At 36.4% G+C, this 16,262-nt stretch overlaps 1 protein-coding gene across 7 annotated transcripts in view; it reads right to left on the bottom strand.

Moving 5' to 3' along the window:
- Positions 1-16,262, bottom strand: part of Ccdc88a (coiled-coil domain containing 88A) — a gene marked incomplete at its 5' end in the record, with an annotated part of 153,553 nt that overhangs the window by 58,145 nt on the left and 79,146 nt on the right. For all 7 annotated transcript variants that reach the window (XR_001234162.1, XM_005385778.2, XM_013514612.1 and 4 more), the window contains 4 exon segments: positions 8,856-9,000; positions 9,572-9,718; positions 10,857-11,015; positions 15,520-15,601. Coding sequence is in view for 6 of the 7 variants with exons in the window: in XM_005385778.2 (XP_005385835.1) it covers positions 8,856-9,000; positions 9,572-9,718; positions 10,857-11,015; positions 15,520-15,601 (533 nt within the window).

The following is a 16,262-nucleotide window of genomic DNA, read 5'->3' as shown; positions in this document are numbered from 1 at the left end:
AAATTGTGCTGCTGTAAACACAGGTGCACATATATTGCTGTGGTATGATGTTTTCAGTTCTTCTGGAAAAATAGCCAGGAGGGCAATAGCTGGGTTGAATGGGACCTCTAATTCTAGATTACTGAGGAATCTCCAGACTGATTTCCATAATGGGTGCACCAATCTACACTCCTATGAAGAAGGATTCCTTTTTCCCCATACCCTCTTGAGCATGTGTTATGGGTTGATTTCTTGATGATAGCCATTCTTTCTGGGGTAAGATGGAATCTCAGTTTAGTTTGCATTTCTCAAATGACTAATGACATTGAACATTTTTTCCTGTATTTACCTGCCATTTGTATTTCTTCATGTGAGAAGTGGTTTCACTTCAGATGCCCACTTTTGGATTGGGTCTTTGAGTTTTGGGGGCCTGATTTTTAAAAATTCTTTATATGTTCTAGACTGGAGTCCTTTGTCTGAAGGACAGCTGGCTAAAATTTTTTCCCAATTTGTGGGTTTTCTTTGCACCCTGTTGGTGAATTCTTTTGATGTGCAGAAACTTTTCAATAAGATGAGATCCCAATTGCTGATTCTTTGAAGTATTTCACGTACAGTTTGGTTTTTGTTCATGAACTCTCTACCTACCCCTATGTCTTCAAGACTTCCACCACCTTTCTCTTCCATGAGATCTAGTGTTTCTGTTTAATATTTAGACCTTTAAGCCATTTTGACTTTACTTTGGTGCATGGTGATAGGCTTGGGTCTAGTTTTAGTTTTTCCAGCACCATTAGAGAGGCTGTCTTTCTTCCAGTGAACATGTTTGGCCCCTTTGTCAAAGATAAGGTGGCTGAGTGTCTTTGTGGTTGTGTTTGCATCTTCCAGTCCGTTTCATTGATCCTCAGGTCTGTTTTTTTGCCAATACCATGCTGAGTAGCTTTGTAGTATGTTTCAAATCAGGAATTGTGATACCTTCTACCTTGCCTTTGTTTCCCAGGATTGCTTTTGCAATTCTGGGTCTCTTCTAGTTCCACATAAATTTTAGGAATGTTTTCTCTAGGTCTGTGAGGTATACCAATGGTATTTTCATTGGAATTGCACTGAATCTGTGTAACAATTTGGGAATATGGCCATTTTCACAATGTTGGTTCTTCCTATCCAGGAGCAAGGAAATATCTTTCCATTTTTAAAAATCCTCTACAATCTCTTTTTTTTGGAGTAGTGTAGTTTTCACTGTATAGATCTTTTACATCCTTTGTTAGATTGATTCCTAAGTATTTCAGTTTTGGATGCTATTGTGAAAGGTATGGTTTCCCTTATTTCTCTCTGTGTTTGTTGTTTGTGTATAGGAAGGCTACTGATTTTTGAGTATTAACTTTGTTAATCCAGCTATGCTACTGATTTTTCATGTCTGTTAAAATTTGCCTTATATAATTAGGTGCTCCTACATTTGGTGCACATATATTTATGACTGTAATTCTTTCCTCTTGTAGTTTTCCCTTAACAAGAACATAGTGACCTTTTTTATCTCCTTTGCTCATTGTTGGTTTGAAGTTCACCTATTCTGTTTACAGAATAGCTACTCCTGCTTTTCTCTGGGTTCTTGTCACATGGAGTATTGTTTTCCATCCTTTGACTTTCAGTCTATGGATTTCCCCTTGAGTTCAATGCATTTCTTGCATGAAACATCTTGTTGGATTTTCTTTTTTTTTTTTCCGGTACTGGGAATCGAACTCATGACCTCGCACTTGCCAGGCAGGCGCTGTGCCACTGAGCTAAATCCCCAGCTCAGATTTTGTTTCTTGATCCACTCTGCCAATCTGTTTCTTTTGATTGGTGAATTGAGGCCATTTACATTAATGTTTTCATTTTTTTTAAAAACCACGAATCGAACTCATGACCTGGAACTTGCAGGGCAGGTGCTGTGCTGCTGAGCTACATCCCCAGTCCATTAATGGTTATTAATGATATGTACTGACGTATCCTTGTCATGTTATTTTCCCACTGTTGGTTCTGTACTTTACCCCTCTGTGTAACTGCTTACCTTGCTTGGTAGTTCTTTTCTATTGTTGGTCTTGAGATTGTAGTCTTTTTTATCTCTTTGTAGAATATCTTTCAGTACTGTTTGTAGGATTGTTTTGATGCTCATGAATCTTCAGTTGATCTTTGTCATGGAAGTAACTTAACCCTCCATCAATTTTAAAAGATAGCTTTGCTGGGTACAGCAATCTGGGTTGGAAATTGTTTTCTTTCAGGAACTGAAATACTTCACTCCAAGCTCTTCTTGACTTGATGGTCTGTGTTGAGAAGTCTGCCATGATTCTCATGGGCTTTCATAGGTGATCTGCTTCTTTTCTCTAACAGCTTTTAATATCCTGTTGTTTTGCTCAATTTCTGCAATCTTGATTATTATGTGTCTGGGTGTAGATTTATTTTGATTATGGCTAATTGGGATTGTATATGCCTCACTTATGTGTATAGAAGGTTCTTGTCCCGTACTTGGGAAATTTTCTGCTATTACTGCTGCAAATAGTCTTTTTATGTCATTCACATTATCTCCTGCTCTTTCGTTGACACCTATCAGCCTTATGTTGTTTTTCTTTGCCTAACCTTGCAGATGTTGAATTATTATTTGCTGTTCCTTTGTTATTTTTAAGAGATCTTTTCTTCCACAATCACTAGCTGCCCTGCTGTCTTCAAGGGCTCAGAGTCTATCTTCCATTTCATTCAAGTGCTTCTTCTAGCTTTCAATAGCATTTTTCATTTCCTGAATGTCCTTTTGAATCTGTTTCATGCATTCTAATTCTTTCCTATACTGTTCATTCCAGGTTTCCATCATTTTTCTGTGCTCCTGTATTTTTTATCTATGTCTTCTTTTGATATGCCAAGTGATTCTTTCATTATGGTTGTCATTTCTTTCTTTACCTGAGTAATTATTTCTGATCTGATTTTCTCTCTAGCCTGATGAAGTTGGTTCTTTACTTCAGTTGCTATCATTTCAGAGATTTTAGGTGTGTGACTTCCATGTTCTTCCATGCTGATGTTTCCTGGACTTGTTCTGGGTGGGGTATTTGGCTGACATTGCATTTTGCTTCTTCTTTTTGTTATTTTTGAATCTCTCTAGGTTTCCAGGGATTCAGGTTTGTTCCTTGGATGGCAGCGGGGGGTGGGGGTGGTGCAGAGCCAGAGGACTTGGGCCCCCAGAGAGCTCACCTAGGCTTCCTGAGTCTAAGGCCCCTCCAGAGGTTGGTGGCTTGGGGTGGGGCTGGAGGATCTGGGACCCCAGGCAGCTTACTGAGGCTGACCGCGTCCAAGGCCCCTCCAGAAGATCAGCAGGGGCGCCAACACTTCTTATATCGTCTTTTTGATAACAGCCATTCTGACAGCCACGAGATGATATCTCACTGTAGTTTTAATTTGCATTTTTCTGTTATTAGTGACACTGAGTATTTAAAATTATATCTTTGGCCACTTGTATGTGTTGTTTTGGGAAGTAACTACTGAGATCCTTTGCCCATTTTTAAATTGTTATTGGTCTTATTATTATGTTGAGTTCCTGTATTCTTTGTAGATTTTGAAATCAGGTAGTGTGATATCTGTCTTAACTATTCAGGAAAGTGCAGGAGGGTTCCACCACTGACCTAAATCATGTTATATGAGATAGACATCAGCCTTTGGGGGCCAGGGGAGAGAATGTTGTGTTTAATCTGAAATGTCCAAAAGTCTCAGAGGTGGGGCTATGGAGGATGACTGCGTCACAGGGGCACTATACTCATCAGTGGATTATTCTATTCTTGTCTCTGGTTCTTTCCTTCTCTATTCCCTGGCTGCTATGGTTGAGCAGCCTTCCTTAACCAGCCCTTCCTGGTGTTTCTGCCCTGGAGCCAGTGAGCTATGGACTGAAACCCTTGTAAAACTGAGCCAGATAAACTTCTTTCCCATTTAAATCATGTGTCAGGTATTTGTTCCCAGTGACAGAACACAGAAATTGGTACCAAGGAAATGGGGCTGTTACTGTGACTGTACCTGACAATATGGTTCAGAAGCCTTTGGAACTGATTTCTGGGAGAAGTTGAAAGGTTTGGAGATGTAGGCCAGAGAAATCCTAGAATGTTGGAAGCAGAGCTTAATGGGCAATTCTGGATAGAGGTTGGACCAGAATGCTGATAGGAAGGTGGACAGGCTCAGGAGGTTTCAGATGGTTTCATTCTACTATGAAATGGACTAGTGTCCATTCATGATATATCTGGCAAATAAACTGTCTACATGTTGTCTGTGTCCTGAGACTTTGCAGGAGGCTAAATTTAAAGGCGGTGTACTAATTAATCTGGTAGGAGAAATTCCAAGATAGTCCAATGTTCAGTGGCGTGGGTACTGCTGGCTGCTCACAGTATAGATTTACAATGTGAATATAGAGTAAAAAGCAGAGCCAAAAGGTGGGAAATTTTTGTAGCTTGACTAGGAAGAAACTACCTATAAAGTTGGGACCAAAAAGAGTTTGCTGAAAAAATTAGTACCATTAAAAAGAAGCCAAGTGGCCAGGCCTGGTGGCACACACTTATAATCCTAGTACTCTGGAAAGCTGAGGCAGGAGTACTCCAAGTTCAGTCCCCGCCAGGGCAACTTAGACAACCTTGTTTCAAAAACAAAGTATAAAAACAGGGTCAGATATGTAGCCTGGTGTAAAGGGCCTAGGTTTAACCCATCAGGAATGGGTGGGGGGGATAGAAAAAAGAGCCAAGTAATTTGTACCAAGAAAACAGGATGGCTTGAAAACCCCAGCCTCACTCAGGGCCATTTAGGTAGGTGTATGCCCAAGTTCAGCCATCCAGTCACTTGGTGGCCACGATAGCCATGGTTCAAGGTACCTATTTACTGTCTGAGCTGGTGACAGACCTTTTTGTCATCCACGTGGTATCAGTTTATCAGGCATGCAGACTGCAGAATTATAGAGTCTGGCAAGGATGCTTCTACCCAGACTTCAGAGGAACGCCTGGGTGACCAGGCAATGTGGTATAATAGGATCACAGTCCCTCTCAGGAGCCCGAGACAAAGTGTGAAACTGACCGTGTAGTGGAGAACCCAGGAAGTTGTAGATGCCAGGAATATGGAATGTCTGCCAAGGAAAGCTGTAGGCAGTGAGCATAGCCAGTCCAGGACAGAGGCTGTGAGGTATAACCAGCAAAGCTGTAAGGGTTGGGCTACCCAAGCCCTTTAGAACTCGTATCTCAGCACCACGTGCCCTGGATGTTGGACATGGAACTATAGTACTTCATATATGCCCTGTTGGAGGCTTACAGCTAGCCTTGACTCTCACAGGAGACTTTGGACTTGCTCTTTTGAGCTATGCTCAAACTGTTAAAAATCTGGCAACTCCTAGAAATGAACTGAATACATTTTGTATAATGAGATGGCCAGGAATCTTTGAAGGGCATGGGTAGAATGTTATGGTTTAGGTCTAAAATGTTCCTCCAAAGTCTCAAGTGTTCAGGGGTAGGGCTGTGGAAAGTGACTGGATCATGGGGACACTCTACTCATCAGTGGATTACTCCATTGGTGGGTGACAGCTGAATGTATTGTTGAGATGGGGGCTGGCTGGAGAAAATGGGTCATTGGAGGGGTAACGTGCAAGGGTATTCTTATCCTTGGCTCCTTGCTTCTCTCTCTCAGTTTCCTGGTTGCTATGGATTGTGCAGCTTTCTTCTAGGCTGTCCCACCATGCCATTTCTGTCTTGAAACCAGCTGGCCATGGACCATGAACTAAATCTCTTGAATCTGTGTGCCAACTAAACCACTCCTCATTTACACCAGGTGTTTCACATATTTGTTCCCAGTGATAGGAAAGCTCACACATATAGATACCTTTTTCTTTTGGTACCGAGACTCAAACTCTGGATCCTGCACTTGCCAGGCAGGTGCTTATGATTCTAAGCTCTGTCTCCAGCCCCAGATACCTTTTATTTGTCTCCTGCCTAAGTACCCTGTCTAGGACTTCTGTACTATTTGAATAGAAGGGGCAAGTGTCTTACTGCTGATATTAATGTTTTTAACTTTCCACTTGGGACTATGACTTATGATTTATGGCCTTTATTATGCTGAAGTACTTTGCTCCTGTATCTACTTTGTTAAGAGTGTTTATCATGAAAGGAGGTTGATTTTTTTTTTTTTTTTTTTTTTTTTGGTCTTTTTGAGACAGGGTCTTTCCATGCAGTTCAGACTGGCCTTGAGCTCACTTTGTAGCCCAGACTGGTCACGAATGCACAACAATCCTCCTTCCTCAGCCTCCCGAGTGCTGGGATTACAAGCTTGCACCACTACGCCCAGCTAGGAGGTTGAATTTTGTCAAATGCCTCTTATAACCTATTGAGATGATAACAGAGTTTTTGTTCTTTATTCTGTTAATGTGGTGCATCATATTCACTCACTAGTGTATATTGAACCATCTCTTCAAATCAGGGTTAAATGCCACTGATCATGATGAATGATCCTTTTAAGAGGCTGTTAAATTTGGCTTGCTAGTATTTTGTTAGGGATTTTTGATGTGTTTATCAGGACACTGAGCTGCAATTTTGTTTTGCTATAGTGTTCTTGGCTGGCTTTAAAGTATCAGGGTAAGGCCAAAATGAGTCTGGAAGCATTCCTTCTTCCTTAATTTGCTGGAAGACTTTAAGAAGGACTAGTATTAGTTCATTTTATCAGTGAAGCTATCAGGTCCTGGGCTTTTCTTTGATGGAGACTTTTTATTACTAATTCAGTCTCTTTAATCATTAGTGGTCTGTTTAGATTTTTGTTTCTTCATGATGTAGTCTAATCAATTCTCAAGCAAGACTTACAGTCATGATTTCAAATAAACAACACATACTTTCAACACTACGACTGTTCTTTAGTGAAACTTCAGTTTACATTATGAAACATTAAACGAAGATGTTTCTGGCATATTTTTAACAACATGTGAGATTTCAATTTTTGGTAGTGAAGAAACCTGAATTTTATATATTTTATACATATAAATTAACTTTGTAAGATTTGTTACCATGCATTTGTAGAAATGTTCTGAAGCAAACTTTTTGAAATGTAGAAGTAATATAAGGAGATTATACTCTCCTACTAGCCTGTTTTGAAACTGTTTTATTTTTATTTTTTACTTTTTTCTGTTTAAAGTTAAAAAAAATTATTATTATTGACTTTTATTTCTTCCTTTTTGTTTCTGTATATTCCACAGAATTTCAAGAAACTCCCCTGTATAATTTAAGACAACTATACTACATTAAGACAAACATTCTGGCCTATAATTACAAAACTGTGATACAATGATAACAACAGCTAACACTTGAGTGCTTACTATTTAGTAGATACTATTCCAGGTGCTTCATAAATACCAACAAATTTAATCCTCACAACTCTAGAATATCCTCACAACTTAATATTCTGTCCCCACTTAGATGAAGAAACTTTTAACTATAATTTTAATTACTTTAATAGTAGAAAACATTTAAGTCTGAATTGCTTTCTTTATAAATCAATTCACAAAGAATAGAAAAGTTACACAAATATTTTAGATAACACATCTCTAAAAATTCACTGATGGAATACATCATGTATCATGTTGTCAGAAAATGGGGCATCAGAATTTGGAGTAGGAAAATTAAAATTAAAAAAAATTAAAATTAAAAATTAAAATTAAAAGAATTTGGAGTAGGTTCTCAAGTGTGAAATCAGGAATAACTTAACAGATAATGAGTACAGATAAGTACAGGACGTGTTATCCACACAAGTAATTATTCTACAAGCCCCTACATATGAACCTTCTCAGAGCTTATCTCTACTTTAGCCCTGTGTCCTCAGGGTCTGGCATAGTGTTTATACTTGGTAGGTTTTTAGTACATATTCACTGAATGAATGCAGGTAGAATAATACTGGATAACTGTGCAATTATGGAACTAGTCTATTTTGAATACATGTGACCTAAGTACATTCAAAAAGTATATCAGCACATACATCCAAAGCAGTAACTCAAACAACTCTATTATATATAATCAGGCTGAGTTTTAAGAAAGAGGATAAATCAACCTGGAGCCTAAGGGGAAAAAAAAAGGGTCAAGAGCTGAAAATTTATCTGATGGAGTTTTATTATCTACAGTATGAACTGATTAGAAAGTACAATCCTGTAACTGTGATTATATATGTTATGAAAGCAGTCCTAAGATCCTTAACTTCCTATTTGTATAAGAATCTTCCCACTGTGTACTAACTTTCTATTTTGGTTTGTCTATTTCAAAGAACAGGCCGATCAACTAAAGAGACTTCTGTTTACTAGATGGCTGTATTTCTTTTCTCTGCTTCCTTCCTTCCTTCCTTCCTTCTTTCTTCCCTCCCTCCCGCCCTTTCTTCCTCCCTCCCTCCATCCCTCCCTTTTCTTTTAGTGAGATAAGACCTTGCTATGTACTTCAGGGTGGCCTTGACCCCACTATATAACCTAGGCCAGCCTCAAACTCACAGCAATCCTCCTACCTCAGCCTCCTGAGTACTGGGATTACAGGTATGCACCACTACACCCAGCCACAGATAGATGGCTGTGTTTCTTAAAAGAAATAAACTGGTATTCCAGCACTTGTGATACAAACAAGAAATAGTGTATAAATGAATTAAATCTGTTACTGCATTACAAAACTGAATTATATGACATGTAAAGCTAAAGACCAGACCTCAAAAGGAAGAAACAATATACTGCTGGATAAGATCTTATTTAGGGAGACACCCGGCCTTCTGAGATATCTCCAGCTGTGAAAAATAAAGAACTGATATAATATCAAAACATGCAAATGTAATTGCAACTTCATTTATTCATTCACATTTAAATATAGCAAAGTTAGGAATACCTTCAGAAAGTTCACTTGTTCTAGATATCTGTTCCAGTTCCCAGCCAAGATGTAATGACTCATCCATACTTTGTTTCTGTGCCATTTCCAAAGTCATATTTTCTTCCATTAATTCTTCAATCTTTTTTCTATCCATATCTCGTTCCTTTTTTATTTTGTAGGGAGAAGGGAGAGAATAGAAAACTAAGATATGGTACAATTTCAAGACCATTTTATTGCTTCCAATTTATTAGAAAATGAATGAGGATAAATTTTGAGTTCCTTAAAATTTTCACAGCTTGAAGGAAAGAATCAGTTATTATTACTAGTCATTATCAGGTGCCTGACATCCTTTTAAAGTGATCTTGTGGGACAATGTGAAAATGCTTTATCACTGTCAGGATATTAACTATGAATTCTACAAAGAATTCTAACTGTATTTTAAAGTTTAGCCACTAGTTTTCTATATTTTAAAAAACAGTCTTATACAATAGCTTACTGAGGGTTTGAAATGTAGGCAACAAAATTGACAGTACTTATCTATAACAAAAGCAGAAATTTCTACTAATTCATATAGTACAGCTGTATTTATATAAGGTTTCAAGCATCTAACTCATATAGCAATCTCTTCTTTGTTAACGCTTCAAGGACCTTAGTTACTTGTCATTACAGAGAAGTCAGGCAAATCTTAAAGAGTTTTTCCTGAGAGGCAATGTAACTTACCCCACAAAACTTACCATTTCCATATCATGCAGTTTAGCCTTTAGCTGTAAATTCTCTTTTTCTAACTCATGTAATTTATCAGAACGAGCCCGAGTTCCTTCAAGTTGGTCTTCCAACATGGTTTTTGTTTCTAATAAAACTTGATTGTCTTCTTTTAATTCCTATAAGCATTTCGAGTAAGTTTTATCACGAATGTACTAAAATTTCTTCAGTTTTTAAAGATACAAACATAAAAATTATTGTAAACGAAAACATTAAGTCATCTTTATCAACAGTAAGAGTTAATAAATGTAAGAGTAAAGCTATTAAGTAACAGAAGTACATTTTTGGCCTTCATTTCCCCCCAGATTTTAAGGTACTATGCAATAAAATATTCAGTTCTTACAACAGAATGAGAAATACTACTATAATTTCAGAGGAAACCATGACATATATTTAAATCCCCGGTCACAAACATAAGGGCCAAAACAAAGTCACAAACATAAGGTGTCTTCCAAATATTTAAGACATATCTTCATAGAATCAGAGCTTACGTATTGATGGGAATAGACTTAAACATTTCTCTCACACTAAGACTTATAACTTGAAAATGAAAGGTTTCAGATTTTGGCAGTAAAAATCAAGACTTAACCTAAGACTCAAATAAACCAACACTTCCATCAATAAATACTTTATATGAACATATTGAAAAAATACTTTAAGAAAACACTACATATGATATGAAAGTGAGTATTTGTATAACTTTCAGGCTAAAATATCCTATTCTGTTATGTTTTCATTTTTTAATTTGGCATACTGCTTTTATCCTCACACTGAAACTGACCAAAATCTCCTGTTTACAGAAAATAGGAAGTTATCTGAGTAAGGAAAAAAGGATGGAGGGATTGTGAAATTCTTTTTGTCAACTGAACTTTATGCACTGTTAACTGCAAATATCAAGCAGAAAAAGTTATTTTATCTTCATTTGCATATACAAAGCATGTGCTGATCCTGATTTAGCAATCTCAATTAAAAGCCATCAGAAATGTTTTCCTTTCACTTTTGGAAACAAGTTTGACATTAGTAGAGACAAATACTTTATTGTGAATTTATAGAAAAGACTTCAAAAGTCTGCTCTACCTATGATGCTAGTTAAAATTAAGAAGGAAGGGCCCCAAAGAGTTAAACAAAAATTAATAAAAGTTCAAAAATCCCTTTAGAAAAGTCTAAGTAACAATTGTTCTTACAAGTACATTTCAAATGCATTTTGAAAACCACAGTTAAGAACAAATGTCGTCAATGGTTCATTACATAACATACCTCAACTCTTGCCTTATAAAATTCAATATCATGTAGTCTTTCTTTATATCTGCTGACTTCACTTTCAAGTTTATCAACTCTGATTGCCTTCTCTCGAAGTGCATCTAATTCATCTCGGTACATTCTAGCAGAACGAGCATCCGAAAGCAAATTCATGTTCTAAATATAAATAATAATGCTTTTAATATTATTTTCAATTCTTTATTTCTTGGTTATACAACTTAATACATTCACTTAAAAATGAGTTAAATTTCATAGAAAGGGAAATTTTATGGTATATAAATTATACCTCAAGTTGTTTTAAAAATAGGACTATATACCAATAGCTAACATCATACTAAACGGATAAAAACTGAAAGCTTTCATTCTAAAATCAGGATGTCCACTATCACCAGTATTTAATATAGTTCTGGAAATATTAGCCAGAGCAATTAGATAAGAAAAAGAAATAAAAGGAATAAGGATAGGAAAGGAAGAAGTTAAATTATTGTTACTTGTGGATGATATCATACTCTACATAGAAGACCCCCAAAACTCCACCTAAAGACATGTACATTTAATAACCAATTCAGTAGTGTAGCTGAATACAAAGTTATCACTCAAAAATCAATAGCATTTCCATACACAACAAACACAGTGAGAGAGAAATCAGGGAAACCACACCTTTCACAATAGCATCCCCCCCCTAAAAAGAAAGAAAGATTCAGGAATCAACCTAACAAAGGAAGTAAAAGAAGTATATATTGAAAATTACAATACTCTGAAAGGGAGACTGAAGGGAATATCAATAAATGTAAAGATATCTCTTACTCATGGATAGGAAGAACCAACAAAGTGAAAATGACCGTATTTCAAAAATTGTTATACAGATTTAATGCAATCCAAATCCAAATTCCAACAGCATATCTCACAGAATTAGAGAAAACAATCCTAAAATTCATTTGGAACTAGAAGAGACCGAGAATAGCAAAAGCAGTTCTGGGCAATCCCTGACTTAAAATTACACTACAAAGCTTCTGTGATACAATCAACACAGTACTGGAAAAAAAAAAAAAAAACAAACAAAAAAAAAACCAGACCTGAGGATCAGCAGAACAGATCAGAAGATGCAGACACAATTCTAAACACACTCAGCCATCTTATTTTTGACAAAGGGGTCAAATATGTTCATTGGAAGAAAGATACCCTCTTTCATAAATGGTGATGGAAAACTGAATGTGGTGGTGCATACCTGTAATCCCAGCACTCAGGAGGCTGAGGCAGGAGGATTGCAGTAAGCCTGGGCTATACTACAGTGTGAGACCCTGTCTCAAAAATAAATAAATAATAGATAAATAAATGGTGATGGAAAAACTGGCTTTCCATATGCCAAAGTGCGTCTAATTTGTCTCGCAGTAAAACTAGACCCATGTCTAACACCATGTACTAAAGTCAAAATGGATCAAAGACTTAAATATTAAAACATAAACACTAAACAAGAGAAAGTAGTACAAATCTTAAAGATACAGGTGTAGGCAGAGTTCATAAACAAAACCCAGATCACAGGGGAAATACTTCAAAGAATCAGACACTGGGATCTCCTTATTAAAAAGCTTTTGCACAACAAAAATCACCAACAGAGTGAAAAAACAACCTAAAGAGTGGGAAAAAATTTTAACTGGTTGTCCCTCAGGCAAAAGACTTATATCTAGAACATATAAAGAATTTAAAAAATATCAGAGTCCCCAAATTTAAAGACCCAACCCAAAAATGGGAATCTGAAATGAATATATACTTCTCAGATAAAGAAATAGAAATAGCAAATAAATATATGAAAAAATGTTCAACATCATTGGTTATTCAAGAAATGCAAATTAAAACAACACTGAGATTCCTTCCCACCTGGGAAAGAATGGCTTTCATCAAGAAATCAACCAGTAACAAATGCTGGAGGGGCTGTGGGGAAAAAGGAACCCTTCTCCATTGTTGGTGGGAGTGTAGACTAGTGCACTGTGGAAATCAGTGTAGACATTCCTCAAAAAACTAGAATTCAGAGGTGCAGTTCAATCCAGCTCTTCTGGGTATCTTCCAGAAAGAACTAAAAACATTATATACTACCATGATATATGCATACCCATGTTTATAGCAGCACAATTTGTAATAGTTATATCTTGGAAACAATCCAAATGCCCATCAACCAAGGAATGGATAAAAAAGATGTGTTTTTTATATAATGGAGTACTACTCAGCCATAAAGAAAGATAAATGTGAGACTTTTATAGGTAAATGGATGCAACTTGAAACCATACTCATAAGTGAATTAAGTCAGACTCAAACACATAAACATCCTATTGTTTCTCTGGTATGAAAAACTCAGAGAGTAAATAAGGTCCAAAATGTACAACAGATACTGTGAAATGGGAAGAAATTGTTCAAAAGGAAAGACAAACTAGGGAGGGGGCAAAAGGGAAAGGAAGGGAAAAGGAAAAAAATATGAAATAGTTATACTACTAGTTTCTCCTGGTTCACTGAAGAAAAAGGTCTGTGCTAATATCATTTGGAGGACTTTTTATGCTGGTATCTTGCATTCTGAGTAACTACTTTAAGGATGACAATACACAATGTATTAACTATTGTTATTCTATTATTTTGTTATGAAATTTTGGTTTACTTTTCTCCATAAAATAAAAAATAAATAAAAATAGGAATATATAAAACCTTTATTCTTAAACCAAAAATAAAAGGCTTTATGTTTATATACAAATTTTTATATAATGTTCTCTATCAGGAAAGTAAAAATTAAAGATAATTCAAAAATAAGTTAACCTCTACTTAACAATCACTTGCAACTAATTGAAGATAAAATACATAACATTAGTAGCCAAGGAGATAGCTCAGTGGCATAAGCACCTGCCTGGCAAGCACAAGGTCCTGAGTTTGATCCCTGGTACCAAAAAAAAAAAAAAAAAAAAAAGAAGATAACATTACACTAGAGGATAGTAAAAATATAGAAAAAGCAAGCTCCATTACTAAAGTAGATCACTTATTGAATTCATTTTTCAGTGCCATCTGAGACTGTGGAGGGCATGGGTCAGGTGTCATTCCTTAGTAAGAAGAATTTGTATCTCTCAAATTAGCCTGGGCTTTTGTTATGGCTTTAACCTAATATTCCACAAAGCCTCCCGTGGCTGGATCTAGGGTGTGTGATACTGGGACTAAGGGTGTGTGATCACTAAATGGGTTTAGCATAGTTCTGGGTGTGCATAATGGAAGCCCCACCCCTGGATGTGAGTGGCACCATCAACAGGTTTGTATCTTGGAAGGAATATAAAGGAAAAGGCAGGCTTCCTGCTGGTTGCTGCTTCTTCACTGCCTCCTGCCTGCTTTGCCACAAAATGTTTCTCCTCTGCAATGCCCTCTGCCCTACATCCTGCCTTGGAGCCAGCCAACTACGGACTGAAACCTCTACAGTCTAAAGTAAGATTTTCCTCCTCTAATTTTAGGGTGTCCGTTATTTTGTCTCAGCAGCCAGAATGTAACTAAGATAACCTTCAAAAGGTTAAAAGCTTTATTATAATCCTTTAGAACAGAAATTTGCAAAATATGATCCTGGTCCTTTGTGGGTCCCTGAACCTTTTGGGGGAGTTCATGAAGCAGAACTATTTTCATAATAAACACTAAGACATTATTTGTCTTTTTCACTCTTCTCTCATGATGGTGCTGTGGTTTTCCAGAGGTGACACGGCTGCGACCTTTTAAAAATGGAGTACACAAACAGATATGAAAATCTAGGTGTTTTTTATTATGCCAGGTGTTAAACATCTGCAAAACAGATTTCCAAAAATTTAATAGTACCATTTTTTTTTCTAAATTTTGTTTTGTGCTGGAGAACCATTCCTTTACAGCAGAAACACACCAGAAAACCCCTACTACAATGATGTGGAATAGCGCTGCATATCTATGAATAAAAACTATGATATCCAGCCTCATTTCTCTGCAAAGGTCCCAGTTTATGATGGTGCAAATGAAGTATTCTCCACCTTGAAAACCACACGTACAGGAAATAAAGGGAAGAAACTATTTTCTAGATGTACTCCAATCCTTATCATCTATGGGTTAAAGAGCTCATAAGCTAGCCTGAAATGAAAATAACAGTGATTAAAAGAAGCAAATTCTTAAATAATCTTAGTTCAAAATGAAAAAAATCTTTAAGTAAAATTAAAAATTATTTCTAAAGTAGAAAGTTTTGACCTTATTAAATAGAAAAAGACTAAAACCTAAAAAGCATTCTATCACATGTAATTAATTCTCAACACCAAAGAACAGAGACACAGGAAGATACACAGAAACAGCAAAATTTATACTATGTAGGTACTCCAGCTTTCAAGTCCAAAGAAACCAAGCACACAAAAAAAAAGAGACTTGGAACTGCCCCAGTTCCCAGAGGCTCCTTTGAATCACAGCATATTCTGAATAGTAGAAAGCAAAGTTCTAGGACCTTTATTTCTAGTTTTGGCTCTGCCATTTCTGATAACAGGAACACTGAAAAAGTCATCAATTTCTTTATGTAAATAACTGAGGTAACTGAAACCTAAAGTATCAAGGTTGGTACTTTAAATTACAAGGAAAAAATCAATTTCCAATTATTTGGTGGGCCTGTATTATAAGAGTTACAAGTACAAACCTCTTGTTGCAGCCTTTTTAGTTCTATTTCCATTTGCTCAAGTTCTTGTTTACAGTCCAGTAATTGTTCAGTCTTTTCCTCCCTTAAAAAGAACATACTTTTTAAAGAATAAGCCTACTACTTTCAAATACCATAATCATCATCTGCAATAATACAAATAAATTACCCATAATAACCAGTTGAACATAACCCCAACCCAGAGGAGAAAAAAAAAAGATACCAGAAAAGTATACGTGTATGTGATTAGAAAAGTATACGATTAGATGTCATCACACTTCCCGTTGCTATTCCTTAACAGTTAACCCCAATGACTAATATCCTCATGGTTTATGATGTATTTTTTCTCTCACTCTTTATCTTTTCTGTTTCCTGTTCCAGCTATGTAATGCAGTATTTATCGGGTTCTGAGATGCTCCTATTTTCACCATTTACATGGTCCAAAAAAGGAACTGTATATTTAGTACCTGTCATATAGACACTAAAATCTTTATTTCTCTACTGGTTTCTACCTTGCAGTTTTTAAATGTGCTTAGTTTTTTCCATCGTTTTTTTCTTTTAACTACTTTACTTCTCTTTTCCAATCTCCCCTTCAGAGCCAGTCTCTTCAAAGTAAGCCTACACCATCTCTATTTCTCCACTTTCTGTTAATAATAAAAAGCCACTATATAAACAAATATTTGCCCATAGCTCTTCACATATTTTTGGAAACCCTTTGTGTGTGTGTGTGTGTGTGTGTGTGTGTG

Source organism: Chinchilla lanigera, unplaced genomic scaffold (assembly GCF_000276665.1).
Source record: "Chinchilla lanigera isolate Chin_1 unplaced genomic scaffold, ChiLan1.0 scaffold00023, whole genome shotgun sequence".
NCBI lineage: Eukaryota > Metazoa > Chordata > Mammalia > Rodentia > Chinchillidae > Chinchilla > Chinchilla lanigera.
The sequence above is the reverse complement of the archived record's forward strand: the minus strand, read 5'-3'. Positions and strand labels throughout refer to the sequence as shown.